Source organism: Heteronotia binoei, chromosome 2 (assembly GCF_032191835.1).
Source record: "Heteronotia binoei isolate CCM8104 ecotype False Entrance Well chromosome 2, APGP_CSIRO_Hbin_v1, whole genome shotgun sequence".
Lineage (NCBI taxonomy): Eukaryota > Metazoa > Chordata > Lepidosauria > Squamata > Gekkonidae > Heteronotia > Heteronotia binoei.
Window position 1 is genome coordinate 97,836,264 of NC_083224.1, and position 17,888 is coordinate 97,854,151.

The following is a 17,888-nucleotide window of genomic DNA, read 5'->3' on the forward strand; positions in this document are numbered from 1 at the left end:
ACACAATTTACTAAGAACTTACCTTTTGAGTTGAACTTCCATTCCTGTTCCAAAAGTGGTGAATTTTTGTATGCTTTGTATGAATTGTATTTGATTTTCTTTGGAATTGACTAACTTGAATGAATGACAGACAAAATATTTATTAGTGAGACTGAGATGTAATAATTATTTGGAGATTGTTCAAAATATACATATATTAAATTTTGTCCTATTTTATATAAAGAGCTTTGTATGTTCACAAATGGTGGGTTTTGCTGAATGTTGGTATGATTTGTTTCATCATGATGGACTGCAACATATAGAATGCTGTTATGCTCTGGCTTGGATTTTATGCTGCAAAAAGATTTGCCATCTAATACCAGGTATTCAATATATTAGAATGGCTCACTTTTTTATTTTATCTGTTATGAAGGTGTAGAGATTGTACTGCATAGTGAAACTTTTTTACCCTTTAATAAACTTTTATATATAAGGTCTGTTTTATTTGTGTGCATTCAACCTCAAAGACCCATGGGGCTGAGTATTGCTCAAAGGACAAGGATCAATAACCCAGGGGGTCCTAGGTTTGGATTTCTGACAGAGAGCATCTTGCATTAGCAGAAGGCACCATCAACTGATGGAAATGCACAGGCAACAACTGAACAAAATTATATTATCCAACCAATTGTGGCAATGTATGCTGTGACAAAAAATGGCAGAGAAAAGAACATAAGAAGAGCCCTGCTGGATCAAATCAGTCCTCCATATAGTCCAGCATCCTGCTTCACACAGTGACCAACCATTTCCTTTTAAGGTCCAATAGAGGCTGAGGCCTTCCCCTGATGTGGCCTCCTGGCACTAGTATTCAGAGGTTTATTGCCTCTGTTTGGAAACAATCCCGAACAAAACCATTCTTAGAAAGCTGGAGTATTATGAATTAGGCTTCTCTAGGGTTCCTTACAGTTATTCCATGAGACATTCTCTGCATCCTGAAGTTAACACTATGAGTATTGAGGTGTGTTTGAAACAAAGGACAGCATTCACATTTGCAAAGACAAGAAAAGACTCCAAGTACATAATGTCAGAAGATTTATTTCTGCTAGAATATATTTTCACTTTTTCCATTTCAACACCCAGTAAACCACTTTTACCAAGGCTGACCTTGAATCTTCCTACTGAGTCAGATGTCTATAGAAATAAGAAATCCCCCACACTGCCTAGACTTGGCTAATTCCATGTCACCAACTTCAATCTATGTATGGATCTCGATGTACAAAGCCTTGCGCTCCAGGCAAAAAGCCAGCTTTGCTCTGCTTTCACTTTTTCATATGCTAGCAGTTAGTATTATCCATCTGCCAAAACTGGTTTCTGATCCTGTCCCTCTAGTTCCTTTGACATACTTTTCTGTACAGTGTCAGCCTGCAGAGACTAGAATATTCTAGTTTACACTGCATACGTCATTAAATGCAGAAAAGCAGGAAATATGAAAGGGAATCAAGCCTGGCTTCCCAGCAGATAGCAATTGTAACACTTTTGGGTGCAGTCACACGTCACATTAAAAGCGGGTGTGTAGCGCTCAAATTTGAACCGCAGAATATTGATTCGATGCAGGGTCGTTCAGACGAGCATCCAAGAATGCGACTTATTCTGTTGTTGAGCGATCAGACATCCAATACTATCACGCTCTTTTCTTGGAGCATGAGTGATCAGATGGTGATTTCTGGGATGGGGGGGGGGTCCATTGAACATGTGCCCAACTGTTTGGAGGTGGGAAATCAAACGTTGCTTCAGAGGCAGGGGGGACGGGGGGAAGTTTCCAGAATTAACGTTGCCGATTCAAACCAAGGAACTGCCAGGAATTACTTTCCTAGAAATTGGCAGTGACAATAATATCTGGAAATCCTCCACACTGAAAAAATTTTTTTTTCCCTGTTCTGAATGGTGGGATAATGTCCCTCCCCCCTCCGATCCTGTGTTGATTGGAGAAGCAGAAGCGTCACCTCAGATTCCCGGATGATCTGGCAATGCGCATGTCTGCTGGGGCTTTTTAAAAAAAAAAGGTGGGAGGGGCGGTAAACATTCCAAGGGGCAGTATCGTGCGTGAGCTGTCCAAACAGGAAAAAGCTGATCTTGTGCTGCTTTTTTGAAAAAGGGCCGGACTTTCTGCGCTGTCAAATTAATGCAGCACTGATCCGCAGCAAGTCGGAATGACCCTGGATGACGCTCGATTGCCAGATGTGGATGTCTGGACGAACATATTTAATCCGTCAGCGAGACGGAGCTGTGTTGCCACTAATGGTACGTCTGAACGCACCCTTTTGTGACCCAAAGAAGGCAAGATGGCCACTGTCACCACAGGCAAAGTGAAGAATAAAAATTGCTTTGATATCTCAGCTCCAGGGCATTGACACTGTTGGCTTTGTGAAACACAGTTCTTGATATAAAGCTACATCCATACATCATTGGCTATTGCATATAATTGGCTATTGCATATATACATCATTGGCTATTGCAAATATAAAGCTACATCCATACATCATTGGCTATTGCATGCTGATTGCACTGTTGCAATCATTAGCAACTGAATTAGCTTGTCCACACAGGAAAATCCAGTTGTGAATTTTTGCTGTGACACAGCAATTGCACTGTATCCAATGATATGTGCCTGTAACCCAAGTGTAATCACAGACTGATTCAAAATGAGAAGCCAGATTGCATCAAGTACAGTACATGCAGTTAGACTTACGATGGTGTGTGCCACATAACAAAAAAGCCATGTTCTAAAAGGGGTTTTGTGTTGATTTAGGAAGGGAACAGAAAATTCAGTATCCTTGCTGCTCTGAACATTGAACCATCTAACTATTTATTCTGAAACGGTAGGTTTGACCTATGGTTTTAAAATATAGGCCCTCCCCCATTTAAACTAAAGCTATTTGCCTCACAGTTGGATCTTGCCTACATAAAAACAAATTTTTATGATTCTGATTCCTGTTGTTTCTGTAGTTGGCTCTGAGAATGGGGAACTGGCTGGGATGTACCGGCCAAATCAAAGGCCCTGTGGTTGCTGCTCACTATATGATGCAAAATGTGATGGGTTACACGCTCTGCAAAGTTGGGTGCCTCTTTGGTCTTCCCTTCATGCTTGTGGCTGGAAACTTCCTGGCTCTTTTCACTGTGTCTGGAAGCCTCAGTTGTCATCACGCTAGTCTCTGCTGTGCTATTTATCTGTGAAAATAGCATCAAGTTCTGGTTTATTATATCAGTGGACAAGGTGAAAATAGATATATGATAGTTTTGTGCAAGGGGTTTGAATAGGCATTATCTTCATCCTTTGTTTTTAGGGCAGAAAATGCATGTCCATTTAAAATGTGACATCTGTGTGTGTAACCTAAGTCTAAATTGATAATTTCAGATGGTACAGATGCTTTGCAGTATTCCAACAACTTTTTAGCTTGCTGGAAAATTGTCCCAATTTTCTGTACACTAGACTAGCACAGAGACCTACTGAACAAGGATATGCAGTCCTCCTTCTACCCTATGCACCTCACTGTAAGGAGAATGCAAGAAAAAATCTTACAGAATTTCTGTTCAGAAGATCAGGCTGGACCAATGTCCAGAAAATGAAGAAGCTTCATCAAGTGAGCAAGAGGGAGCAAGAATTCAAATTCCTACCTCTTGGTTGCTGTTAGAACGGTACCAGGAACAATTGCCACAGTAGTCATTGTAATATGTGTAGTGTACAGCAGCTTCAACATAAGGGAAGTGCAGGAAACTGTATGGCAACTGGATGTGGAAAGTCAGCTTGCTGCACCTATAACGTCCAAGAGTCATGGAAGAAAAAAAATTACAGAATTGGTGTCAGGATCCATTCACACCAGGAACGACTCTGGCCTGGTCTAAACTGGCCTTATGTTTTTTATAAAGTAAGACAATAATAAGAAAAAATGCATAACAAAGGCAATGAGTTGGTTGGAGAGTGACACAGGAGCACATTCATCTTTTGGCCCCTCATTTCAAAAGCTAACTCATTCAAGCTTTATGCTGTTTCGCTTCTCAGTCTTCAAGCTGCCCCAGTGTGTGCTGCAGAATATAATGCAGACATACCATCTCCACATTTTCCCCCCTAGACATCTCCACAAGCAGCCAAAGTTCAAGGCCCTCTGGTGCACGTGATGTTTGGAAAAGAAAGCAACAACAAGCTACTTTACACAATTCTCAAACCCTTGGAGCAAGTTAGGCAGGATAGAAATAAACTTTGCTGTCCAATGGAGACAGAAAATGGCAAGGGAGTGCAGTCTGGCCATCCCTGAGTCGGTACCAGGCACCACGTCAGGACAAAGATCAGAGCTTTTGATTGGTAGTTTAGATCCTATATTGAGGAACGGAAGATTGGTATCACTTACCGTGAAGCTTCCTTCTCGGTGGACTGGCAGTGGGTCGGTCCGACTACTGGGTATAGGCTCCTCCTCCTCGTCACAGGGTCGGGTGCTCCAATCGATCCGGAGGGGGAGTGGCCTATACCACCCAGGACGCGCCAGTTGTATCCAAGCCGCATCCCCCTAATAATAAAAATTTTCACCACCTCCCCATTCACGTACAGAGACGAATAAATGAGAAGATTAGTTTATTACAGTTCAACACACCATACAAATGGCAGATTGAAAGAAAGTCACTGTTAAGCAAAGCAAAGGTAACATCCTCCCCACAGGGAAAGCACCATTGCTCCAGGATCCATCTCCAAAACTCAGGAAGCCGCTCAACCTTTAACGGGAGGGCCGGACCGACCCACTGCCAGTCCACCGAGAAGGAAGCTTCACGGTAAGTGATACCAATCTTCCGTTCTCCGGTGGTCTGGACAGTGGGTCGGTCCGACTACTGGGACGTAACAAAGCTGAACATCCCCGGGCGGGACCGGCTTCCCTGTTTAGAGTGCATGCTGCAGCACACGCCTCCCAAAGGCTGCCTCCGCTGAAGCCCATTTATCCACTTTATAGTGCCTGGTAAAGGTATGTACCGATTTCCAAGTCGCTGCCTTACACACAGCTTCTAAGGACGGAAAGGACCGGTACACAGCTGATGTTGCAGCACCCCTTAGAGAATGGGCCGTGATCCCATCTGGAGGGGTTTGACCTTGGGCCTTGTAAGCCAAAACAATACACTCCCGTAGCCACCTGGCTAAGGGAGGAAGTGGAGACCTGTCGTCCCTGCGACTACTTGCTAAATGAAACAAACAATGCATCAGACTTCCTCCAGTCTTTTGTGCGATCAATGTAAAAACTAAGTGCCCTCCTAACGTCTAAACAGTGCAGCTCCCTTTTCTTGGGAGACTGGGGGTTGGGACAAAAATTTGGAAGAACCAACTCCTGGGACCTATGAAAGACAGAATTAACTTTAGGAATGAAAGATGGGTCTGGCCTCAGCACCACCCTTTCATTATGGAAAACACAAAGCTCCTAGTCGACCGACAGGGCCCTTAACTCAGACACTCTCCGTGCTGTAGTGATACCCACCAGAAAAATTGTTTTTAGAGTCAGTTCCTTCAGTCCACAGGAAGCCATAGGTTCGAAGGGACGCCCACACAACACAGTTAGTACTATATTCAACTTCCACGAGGGGAATCTATGTACCTGTGGGGGCTTAAGGAGAGCAACACCCTTCAGGAACCGTTTAATGTGCGGATGCGCTGACAAGGACTTACGTCCCCGCACCCCCTGTATAGACGATATGGCCGCCACCTGATGCCGTAGCGTGCTGGTAGAAAGCCCCTTGTCTGCCCCTTCCTGAAGAAAACCTAGAATACCATTTACCTTCACCTTCATCGGATCCCACCCCCGTAAGGTAGACCACGAAGCAAAAACCTTCCAGGTGGTATTGTATATCCTATTAGTGGAACACTTACACGATGCTAACATAGTGTCCACCACTCTGGTGCTAAAACCTAGTTCCTTGAGCTGTAACCGCTCAACTTCCAAACTGTCAATTGCAACATGTCTGGTTGAGGATGAGACATGCTGCCCTGTGTCAGAAGGTCGTCCCTCCCTGGCAGCCGCCAAGGAGGCTGAATAGACAACCTCAGGAGCTCCTGGAACCATGACCGTCTCGGCCAGAAGGGAGCCACCAACACCATCTCCGCCTTTAGTTCCACCACCCTCTGTAACACCCTGGGTAATAGAGGAAGGGGCGGGAAGGCCTACACTAGTCCCGTCAGCGCTGAGGGCATCGTTTCCTTCTGCCCTTGTGTCTCTGACCTTGGCAAAGAACCTGTCCACTTGGCAATTTTCTGCCGCGGCAAACAAGTCCACCGACACAGGTCCGTACCTGTCCACTATTAGACGGAAGGTGTCCCTGTGTAACATCCACTCTGTTTGGTCCAGCCAGCGTCTGCTGAGCCAATCCGCTAGCAGATTGTCCTTCCCTGGAACATGCACCGCTTTGATTGACAGGAGATTGACTTCGGCCCACTCGAAGAGAGCCTTCGCCTCGGCATGAAGTGATTTCACCCTGGTTCCTCCCTGTCGATTTACATATGCTTTGAGTTGTCTGTTTTCACCAGGACATGGTGACCCCTCAGAACTGCCTGCAACCCTAACCGGATCGCCCTGAGTTCCAGGAAGTTGATACTGCGCTTCATCTCGTGAGGCTCCCACTGACCCTGGATCATTTGATCCTGTGAGTGAGCCCCCCAACCCCATAAACTGGCATCTGTAGTCATGCAAACCCTCTGAGGTTCGCAAAGCGGGTAACCTGGACTGAAAAGACCCGGGTTCAACCACCACTGTAACTGGGACGTCACCTCTAACGGTAGTGTCACCAGTTTGGGAATTTTGCTCCTTATAATCTCCTGAAAAGGCCGCAGAAAAAATTGTAGGGGATGAGTGTGGAATCTGGCCCAAGACAGTAGATCCTGAAAGGATACCATCATCCCTAAGACTTGTGCTAACTTCATGACTGGCACCTTCGGTTGCTGTAACACCCCTTGCAGAAGGAGGCAAAACTTCTCCCGTCTCTCTGGGGTTAAGAAGACTCTGTCCACCTTTGTATTTATTTCCACTCCCAGATGCACTAGTATCTGAGAGGGAAGCAGATTGCTCTTCTCTAGGTTCACCACGAAGCCGTGAGAGCGCAACATGGTCACTGTCTGCTGCATGCCCTCCAGGCATTGCTGGTGGGACCCTGCCTTCACCAGAATGTCGTCCAGGGAAGGAAATAGGGCCACACCCCGTAATCTCAGCTCCGCCACCAGGGTCACCAGAATTTTTGTGAATACCCGGGGCGCAGACTGCAGACCAAACGGCAGGGCTCGATATTGAAAATGCTTCCCCCCGTAGGAGAAACGTAGAAAACTTCTGTGTGATTCCCGAATGGGAACATGCAAGTAGGCCTCTGACAGATCCAAGGAAGCCAGAAAATCCTGAGGCTGAATGGCTAGCAATACTGACCGTAGTGTCTCCATCTTGAAATGTTTTGTCAGGATGAACTTGTTGAGCCATTTCAGATCCAGAATGGTTCTGAACTCCCCGTTCTTTTGGGGAACTAAAAATATCACCAAATAGACCCCCAAACCCTGTTGAAGTACCGGGATGGCCTCCACTGCCCCTATATTCACCAAGTGCTGAATGGCCGACAACATTGCTCTGTGAGCAGATAAATCTTTTTTCCGGGGAACCCCTCGAAAATGGTTGGGGGGAAGAGAGTGGAATTCCAAGGCGTAACCTTGTTCCACTACTTCTAGAACCCACTTGTCCTGAATTGACTGATTCCTCTGTGAAAAGGGAAGGACGACCCCCTATTTTGTTTGTCGGCTGGTGAGAGGCATAGTCACTGGGATCCTCCTTTCTTGGAGGGGTTTTTGGAACCCTGATCTGCCTTCCCAGAGTAATATGGTTTGGGATCACGCCCCTTCTGCTGCCACTTGCCTCTGAAGGGACGAAAGGAACCTGGTCTGGATGGTTTCTTCGAATCTCGAAAGGAAGGAAAGGACTTCCTCTGTTTCGACTCTTTACTCTTGGAAGGTAAAACCTTTTTATCCTTGTTCTCAATGAGGTATCTATCTAGACCCTCCCCGAACAACAAGGCTCCTTTAAAAGGCACCGCTGCCACCCTGGCTTGGGCTGCAGTGTCTACCTCCCAATTACGCAACCAAATGTTGCGTCTGGCAGCTACCCCACATGCCATGGCCCTGGCCGCCAGTTGCATGGTGTCTAATGAACTATCTGCCACGAAGGCAGCGGATAAAGCAATCTTTTTTAACTCGTCCTTGAACTCCTTAGGAGCTCCACTGTCTGCTGCTGCCAAGTTATTAGACCACGTGCACATTGCTCTGGCAAACAATGAAGACGTAGTGGCTGCCTTGATGGCCCAAGATGTCGCTTCAAACTCTTTGCGTAAGGCCTGCTCAACCCTCCTATCGCATGGATCCCTGGGTAAACCATCTGCGTCCATAGGAAGGACCGAATTGGAAATCAGGCTAGTTACAGGGTCATCCACTGTTGGTAACTTTAATCTCTTAGTAGCCTGTGGAATAAGCGAATAAAGTTTGGAGAGAACCTGTTGGTTTGCTTTAGGCTTAGTCGGACGTTCCCATTCCGCTTTGACTAAGGCAAAAAAGGCCGCAGGCAAAGGAACCCCTGTCTGCACTGCTCAATTTTGGCATCATCTCCCCTGAACCTGTGGGGAGATCAGGATCCAACTCCTCATTTTCTTTAGGAGTGGGTACAAAGTTGAAGGTCCTCAGTACTTTGGGAAGCAATTTTGAATAGTATTCAGAAGGAAAGAGCCTAGATTGAACAGTGTCAGTCTGCTCCTCCTTGTCTGACAGTTCACCCTCCTCCTTATCTGACTGCTCAGAGTTTTCTGATTCCTCAGCTGAGCTCAAGAGGGGGGAATCCAAACCCAAAGGAGGCTTGATCTTAGAGCGTCCTTCCATAGTGTCACTGGGACTAGTATCTCTGCCCCTTTTCCCTCCATCCTTCTTTTTTGGTTGTAGGGAAGCAGGGGAGTCCAGCTGCTGACGAAGGTCCTGTCCCAACTCTTTTAGCAGCTCTTTCTTAAGCCAAAGGACTAAATTTGACTTGGCATCCTCTCCTGTGAGGTCAAGATTCTGAGCCTCCTGTTGAGGAGTCAGAGCCCCAGACAGAAGAGGTAGACCACATTCGCTGTGTGAGTTGCTGTGTGAGCTAGCCGCCATTTTGTAGCTTCTCACGTCCCTATAAGGGAAGGAAAGGCAAAAGCAACTAAAAAAGAAGCGGGAAAAGGCTCAGAATGGAAGACAGAATGTCTCCGTTGCACCCTCTATTGGGCCTTTTGGTATCTTGCCTTCCAGTCAGGAACAAACCCCCTCAGAGGCCTCTCTCTCTCACTCCTTTGCCAAGCCTATACGACTAGGCAGTCCGAAGGAGAGACAACGCGGGCAGCCTGGGGACCCATCTGAAGCCCCGTGGACTCGCGCGCAGCCCTGTTGCTGTAGGGCGGCTTACCGCGCTGCCTCTGCGCTTACCGCCTCTCTTTCCTTCCGGCTTGGTTCCAATCGCGACTGCGAGGGAATGAAGCGCTGCGGGCGTCTGCCGTTCGCTCAAGGTCTACTCGTGAGTAGACCCCGCAGACTGCCGCCACCGGTGTTGTTGGGACCGATCCCAACGCTTCCGGTCTGTTTTGTTTCAGTAATCCGGATCTTCTGCGCTTCTCAGCAAGCGCCTGGAGAAAAACCGTCCTGCCTCGTGCAGGGCCGGGAGAAGAACTGGCGCGTCCTGGGTGGTATAGGCCATTCCCCCTCCGGATCGATTGGAGCACCCGACCCTGTGACGAGGAGGAGGAGCCTATACCCAGTAGTCGGACCGACCCACTGTCCAGACCACCGGAGAATTTGGGATTTCAATCCCCACCATGTACTATCATTCTCATAGCTCACTTCTGTCTGCATACTGTGTTAGTCACCTTTCAAATAGAAGCAAGAATAAGTGTAGGCAATTCCTTGGAGAGCCATCTTGTCCTGATAAATGATTGAAGTTTGTAACCCTGCAAACTGCCTGGCAAGTTACATTGATGGTTCATGGTCCTTTAAGTTATCTAGAGCCTGGGTTCTACTAAGGAGAGAGACATAACAATGTCCCTTTCCTTGCTATAAAGACAGCAGAGGAAATTAGTTTAAACACTGACCTGTCATAGATCAGGAAGTCATCCTTGTCCCCATGTAGAATTTGCCAGACATCAGGTTCCAAGATCTCCTGCTGGTAAACAGGCATTCCCTCTGGAGCATGCCGCTTGAGCTCCCAATACATTGCCCGGGAAAAAGGAGTCTTCTCATTCACAATCATGAAGCTTATATTGACCATCCCTTCATGGGACAGTTTCTTCTGCAAGTTGCCAAGGCTGGTAGTAGAAAGCAGCAAGAAAATTCAGGAAATGAGGAGAACTCACCCCTTCCTCTGCATACACACTAAAGACAGTCATTTCCACAGGCTGGCTCACAAAACTCACCTATCTGGCAAAAGCAGTTACAGAGTCCAATTCTACATAGCTCTTGTTCTACACAACATTAGAATATGTATAAATTCTAATTCAGGAGCAAATTACATCCATCTTGGGGTTTTTTTGATAAAACAATTTTATTAGTAACATATGGTAATAAATCTATATCTATATCTTACATCTTAAAAATTTATTTTATCTACCCCATATATTACTTTCCAACCCCCCCCCATTACTTGACCCCCGCCAGTGTTATTTACTTTAAAAAATATATTAAAGGTACCCTTAACTATTAAAACAAGAATTTATATTCTTCTTTTTAAAACTTAATTATTGTCAAAAATTGTCCAATGTCCTTTTATTTTCCACTCTTTTTCTATATATCTTCTAACCTTTTTCCACTCCGTCTTAAAAACTTCTAACTCATAGTCTCTTAATATTCTTGTTAATTTGTCCATTTCACTCCATGTCATTACTTTTATAATCCAATCCCATTTCTCTGGTATTTTTTCTTGCTTCCACAACTGCGCATACAATGTCTTAGCAGCTGAAAGCAAGTACCAGATTAAAGTTTTATCTTCTTTTGGAAATTTTTCCATTTGTAATCCCAATAAGAAAGTCTCTGCAACTTTCATTACTTCATATCCCAATATCCTAGAAATTTCTTGTTGAGTCATTTGCCAATACTGTTTTGCTTTTTCACAAGTCCACCATATATGGTAGAAAGAACCTTCATGCTTTTTACATTTCCAACATCTGTCTGGCATCTTTGCTAATTTTTTAGGAGTCATATACCATCTATACATAATCTTAAAACAATTTTCTTTAATACTTTGACATGAAAGTTTCATAGAGTTCTTCCACAAATATTCCCAAGTTTCCATCTGTATTTTTTTATTTACATTAATTGCCCACTTGATCATTTGAGATTTCACTACTTCATCTTCTGCAGACCATTGTAGAAGTAATTTATATACTTTTGAAATTAATTTATCATTGTCTCCAAACAGAACTTTTTCCATTTCTGTTTGCTCTTTCCTTATTCCTTCAGTTTTAATATCCTTCTCCACCAAGCTCTTTATTTGTTGCATTTGGAACCAATCATATTTATGATTCAACTCTTCAGCAGTTTTCAGTTCTATTTTGCCACTTTGTATTTTTAATAATTGATTATATGACAACCACTTTTCTTCACCTATCTCAGCCATTATTTTTATTACTTCAGCTGGCACTATCCATAACGGTCTTCTCTCATCTCCATATTTCTTATATTTCATCCATGTATTTAGCAAATTATTTCTTATATAATGGTGAGAGAAAAAACCGTCCATCTACTTTTTTCCATAATACAAATACGTGTGCCAGCCAAATTTATTTCCGTGACCTTCCAGCACTAAGAGTTTTTTGTTTAACAGCGTTATCCATTCTTTTATCCACACTAAACAAACTGCTTCCTGATATAATTTTAAATTCGGTAGTTGAAATCCACCTCTCTCTTTTGCATCTGTCAAAATTTTCATTTTAATCCTTGGTTTCTTCCCAGCCCACACAAATTCTGAAATTTTCCTTCGCCATTTATCAAATTGTTTACTATCTTTCACAATGGGAATAGTTTGAAACAAATACATTATTCTTTGTAGAATATTCATTTTAATTGCAGCTATTCTACCCAGCAGTGACAAATTAAGTTTATTCCATTTTAACATATCTTCATCCACTTTAAGCCACAGCTTCTCATAATTATTTTTATTTTTAAACAGATCAATATTCTTCATGGTTATCTCCAAATTACATCCATCTTGTGTATGTGAATTGTATCTGGCCAATGCAGCTACTGTTTGTCTGAAGTTCAGTAGCCTTTCTCATGCTCAAAGATCATATCTTGCTTTTCCCAGAATTTCCAAGTGCTTTAAGAGAACTACATGTATATTCAGTTACACACACATAAACTTCATGATGCATTCCAATTAATGCTAGAGAGTTACCTCTGGTGTAAAGCTGCCAACTCTGGGTTGCAAAATTACTGGAGATTTGTGAGTGGAGTCTGGGGAGGTGGGGTTTAGAGTCTACTATCCATACAGTTCACCTTCCAAAGCAGCCATTTTCTTTAGGGGAACTGATCTCTGTAGGGTGGTGAACAAATGTAATTTTGGGAGCTCTCCAAACCCCACCTGGAGGTTGGGAAGCCTTCTCTGGTGCAGTGATGTCCCTTTCAGGTCTACCCTGAACAATTGCTTAGGGCCACCTAGGAGATGGACAATTCCTGTTTGGGGATGGAGCTTGCTGCCATTATTCTTCCCTTATCTTCATTTTCCTGTATTCCCCCTTAGAACAGAGATTCAGGGAGGTAGCTGACCATGTTGGTCTGAAGCAGCAGAACAAAGTTTGAGTCCAATGGCATCTTTAAGACCAACACAATTTTATTCAAGATAGCTTTTTTGTGCATGCACACTTCTTCAGATACAGAAGAACAGTGATACTAAGTGGCTGAGGGGCCACTTGTGGCTCTTCTGAGCACAGTTCTGCAGTTTGGACCTGGTCCATGTTTCAGGGAAGTGGGCAAGGCCTTTGTCTAGTGGGCTTATTATTGACAGATTATTCCCACCCTGCAACAACCAATGCCAGAGGAATAACTAAACTGCAGATGCACCCATTCCCGGCCAGTGGCTGGGGGACTTGGCAACCCTAGCCAGGGACAGAAGTAAATGTAGCTCTTTTGCTTGATGGCAATTGCAAATGTGGCTCTCCATAAGTGAGTACCATTGTCTTAGAATATTTCAAAAGGCCTATGGAGCTATGGAGGACTTATTCAGTTCAATATTTTATGGCAGAGAGTAGTCCCTCCTGATCCAAATGCATGATTCTAGGTTCACCATGATGTTAGTGAATTCTGACATGTATGTGATACTGCATCTTGCACTCATTTACAGCCCCAGGGACAGGTGGTTTTCTCCATATAGTGAACTCACCTGGCAGCTTGCTTGAGACAGAATTGTCAGCTGGCTTTTAACAGTGCCACTACTGTCACTTGGCCCTCCATCCAATCCATTGGGACTGTCCCATTGATCTTCCAGAGTGGTGCAGGCTGGCATATTTGGCTCCTGTTCTCAGCTGCTTCTACCAGTGTGGCGGTAATCACCAATCCTACCAAGAAGGTTGTTGTGGCTAAGGCGGGACACAGTTCATCTTTTCCATATCCATGCAGCCTACAATAAGATAAATACAGTAGGATTAAGAATACAACAGCTCCCTTTGCAGGTCAGACTCAGGCTGCAATTCTCAACAGATAAAATAAACATAGTAGGATAAGATAAATAGAGTAGGATTATAACCGCTCCCTTTGCAGGTCAGACTCAGGCTGCAATTCTCAACAGATTTATTTCTGAGTAAACTCAGTTGAGCTTAATTTGTAAAGATCCATATTCTTTGATGTCTTGTTTCTGAATGTGGTCAATTAATGATGGATGCTAAAGGTGAAGTCACATGGCAGCTACCAAGGCTTGAGCCCCCTTGTGTCAAATTCAGAATTGTTAAGGGTTCAGTTATACTAGAGATCTATAAATACCTTTGTATTCCCTCAGATATGAGCTCCAGGAGGACAGCATTTGTATCAGAAAGCATTGCGAGGGAAGATGCAACTGTCTTGATCCATAGCAGCCCTGTTGCAAATTGCTCCCTCAGGGATCTCCTGAAACCATGTGTAAATATATCCTGAATCAACTTTCCCCTGAGTTCTTCCCTTCTAGCAGCATAACTAGGCTGATTCTTCCAGTTCAGCAAATTTAATATCCTCAACACGCTGCACAATTTCTCAGATGTTGCAGTCCAATTGTTTTTCAGCAATAGCAGAAACAGATATGCAATGGGGTCAGTTTTCCTGACATTTTTGTTTTAAATTACCTGCGGGTGGGGGCGGGGAGGCACAGATTTTAATTGCGTTTTAATCTAATTCAGTTCAATTTAATTTGAGAGAACAAATGTTTAATCCTTAGGGTAAGGGCAGTGGGTATGCTGAACTTGAACTTTTTCAGCCCATGTAATAATTTGTAAAAAAAAACCCCAAACATGTTGTTTCTTCCCCTTTCTCTTCCTTCAGTTCAAATTTGCTATCAGTTGTATAAACTGTGCCTTCCACACAATGCAGAAAGTACTCTTACAGTTTAAAGAATTAGAGCTTGTTTTTAGGCTAGAAAACCGTTGTGGCTGTTAAACAATGATAACTAACAAGAGATAGTCTCTCCATATTTGTAGCATCCCAAATTCCACACTCTTAGCCTGCACAGTTCTGTTCACCAAAGATCCCTTATGGTCAGCTTTTCAAAAACACTATCTCCTATGCTATGATCCTGAAAATAATCCCTCTTTAGCTGATATGATTTAGTATAGCAGGTTGCTCCAAAGTGGGTGATTCTAAAAGCTTCAAGGGGGTAATGGGTAACTAAGAAACTAACCATCTATTTAAGGAATGTGTTCATTATAAATAGGTGAAGTTTTATTAATTAAAAAAACAACAACCTCCAAGTAAATGCATTTCTGATACTAACAATTCACAGACAATAAAATACACAAAAGTCCTGGGCTTGGCAATGTCATGGTCATGAACATTTCTGTTGGTTGTAATACTGATTTTGCAATAATTTCTTTGAAACCCACCAACAAATGTGGCAGCCACGTCTAGGGAAGAAGGCTGCCTACACCTGTGTGTTTAACTTTTTAATCCAAGGAAGCTGCTATTAGCCTGCAGAGAGAAAAACCACAACCATGATTCAAGTCCCTGTAATTTTTTTCCTGCTGCAAGGTTAAGGCAACTTCAGGGTATGTGTAAGATTTAGACTGGTAAAATAGCACTGTATGGGGTTGTTCACAGGCCTGGAGAAAACTGTCCGGTCCCTTTACTGGAGGCCTAATGTGTGGAAATAGGCAGCTGAAGCTTTTCCTGGCATCCTGTTAAGACTCAAACAGGACTCCCCTCCTCCAATCAGCTGCAACCTGACTGTTGAAAGAATTAAATACCCCATACTTTTATTCATCTTGAACCCATCTTACCAAAATGTAAAAAGATATTGGGAGGTTTTATTATGTATGTCCCATGTGTATCACATCTATTTCAACCTAGTCGAAGATCACTGTATTTCAGAAGCAGCATATGGGAACATATTGCATAAAACCTCCCTAAGCCCCAAGTAATTAGAAGATCCTTTCTCATGTCTGTATAAAGTTCCTCTTTTTCTGTTACTGAACTGCCCCATCTAAATCAGGCTTGGAAGAAAGGAATCCTACGCTGGTCTACTCAGAAGTAGATTCCATGTTATTCAACTGGGCTTTCTCAAAGACTGCAGCCATATACATTGTCTTACCTAACATAAAAGTCAAAATCACACTCTCATATTAATAATTTTTAAAAATGCAGAAATGGAAGTTGAAGAGAGTAATAAGTACCCCTTTTAAAATTTGCTAACACAAAACAGGTTCACATACATGTTACCTTGAGAAAATGATCTTGACAGGTCTTCTCATGTACTTACACCCTGGAAAAGGATTTAAATGAGTCTGGATTCAGCCTTATTGTTACTGTAGTGGTGTTACAGTATGTGCCAGCATGAGGAATATTTGTGCAGAAAAATATGCCCAGATTTTGAGCCACCATATGCTCTTGCATATATACTGACCTCTTTAACACATCCTTCAAAAGGCTGATTACAGTTGTGTTATTCTTTTGAAAATCGTTCTGGATTAACTTTTTCATAGACTCACTTCACACATGACAAGGTAGGAAATCCATGTGCAAAAAACTAATGCCATAATGTGTGTGTGTGGGGAGAGAAAATAATTTTGGTACAATTTAACACCAGTAGCGCACAGAAGCTATTGTGACAAAATGGTATATGCTTGGGCCAAAACAGATATACAATTTTCACATGATAAAGTCAGCAGTAAGTATAGGAACTGTAAACTTCACAAGTAGAGCTAGGAAACAATATTTAAGAAAAGAAGTAAATTCAATACTAAATAATCATAGAAGCAAAACTTCCTATATCATATCTGCAAGGCGCCTCTGCTACTTCAAAAATTTAATGAAGAACTGGTGGCCTGGTGCAACTGCTTGAACTTGTAGGTTCCAAAAGCATAGAATTAGTCACAGTTCTAGTAGATCTTGCAAGCAGAAAAAGCAACTCCTGGAGAACCTGTGAACAAATATGACTAATCATAGATGCATGTCAAGGGCGAAATCTTACAGAAACCCAACACAGAAGCACATAACAGAACAAAGTTGATTCAGACTTTGTTCTGTTGCTTCAGACCAATGCAAATAGGCACCAGAAGCACACAATATAACTCTCTTCATTCCCTAACATAATCCTAGTAAGGAATTGCCAGCATCTTTTCTCTGTTATGACAACCCTTTGCCTTCCCTTCCTCTTCAAACAGTTCAAGTGCTGCCCGTTTTCCTCCCTTCTGTCTTTGTTCTCTGCAGCTTGCACATTTTGAAAATTCTATACTCTTAGTTTTTATTTGAAGTTTGGCAAACTAAAGCAAAAATTATCACAAGAAGATTGATGTAATACACTGTCTAGATGCCCAGGACTGCTTCTGTGAAGATCATGTTAGTGAAACCTCAACAATTTTCATCCCCCTAGTTAAAAAAAACAAACCCACTAATCCTTCTTATACTAGTAGGATTGCCAACAGGTCTAGTGAGAAATGTTCTACGCCTTTAATAGAGGCTTAATGTGTGGAAATAGACAACTGAAACCTTTCATAACAAGGAGGTAAATAACATCACCTGGTAAATAACACCTCATTCTGTTAAAGGGACAGGATTTTTTTCTCTCCAAACAGTTGGCAAACCTAAGGTCATGTCAATCAAACCTTGCCAGTCTTATGCCTCAGGAATCCAGAGGTCTTTAACCTAGGGAAAAATAATGATTGCTTACATCCCTCCTTCCTTCCCTTTTGTGTCAAATCTCACAGCTAGATAACTTACAGAATCTAACCCAGATGACACCCTCCCCAATTAATTTCCACACAAAATTCCTAATGTGATACTCTGCCTTTTCCCCGATGACTCCAGCTTTAGTTCTATGCCGTCCTTTGAGGGAACTCTGCTTTCTCTAACCTTCTACCCGTATGCTGGCTCCAGCGTGCTTTTTCTCCCATTTCAGTCCTCTTCTCCCAAAAGGGGCTGGGACAGGATGTGTGTGTTAAAGTGGCAGTTACCCACCGAGATGTCCCTGGGAAATCACATAGCAGTATGCATAGTGCTCACCACTGCCAATCAACAAGCAGTACTTGTTTACTCAGGGATCAAGTGTAGTAGCTTGAAGAGATATCTTTCAGTGCTATACAGTCAATGCTGGGAGAGCATTATCTCCTTCCAGAGCACTGGCAAGCCACCTGACAGTTGCCAGTTACATCTAAGAATACGTAGAACAGATTTTGAG

The 17,888-nt window shown here is 43.2% G+C and overlaps 1 protein-coding gene across 1 annotated transcript; it reads right to left on the minus strand.

Moving 5' to 3' along the window:
• Positions 1–1,055: 1,055 nt before the first annotated feature.
• Positions 1,056–17,582, minus strand: LOC132566551 (selenoprotein Pb-like). Its single transcript, XM_060231712.1, has 5 exons — positions 16,116–17,582; positions 13,416–13,652; positions 10,135–10,347; positions 3,652–3,790; positions 1,056–3,204 (listed from the first exon to the last, which is right to left on the minus strand). The coding sequence occupies exons 1-5, from the start codon at positions 16,190–16,192 to the stop codon at positions 2,953–2,955; spliced, it is 918 nt and encodes a 305-aa protein (XP_060087695.1). The 5' UTR covers positions 16,193–17,582; the 3' UTR covers positions 1,056–2,952.
• Positions 17,583–17,888: the final 306 nt, after the last annotated feature.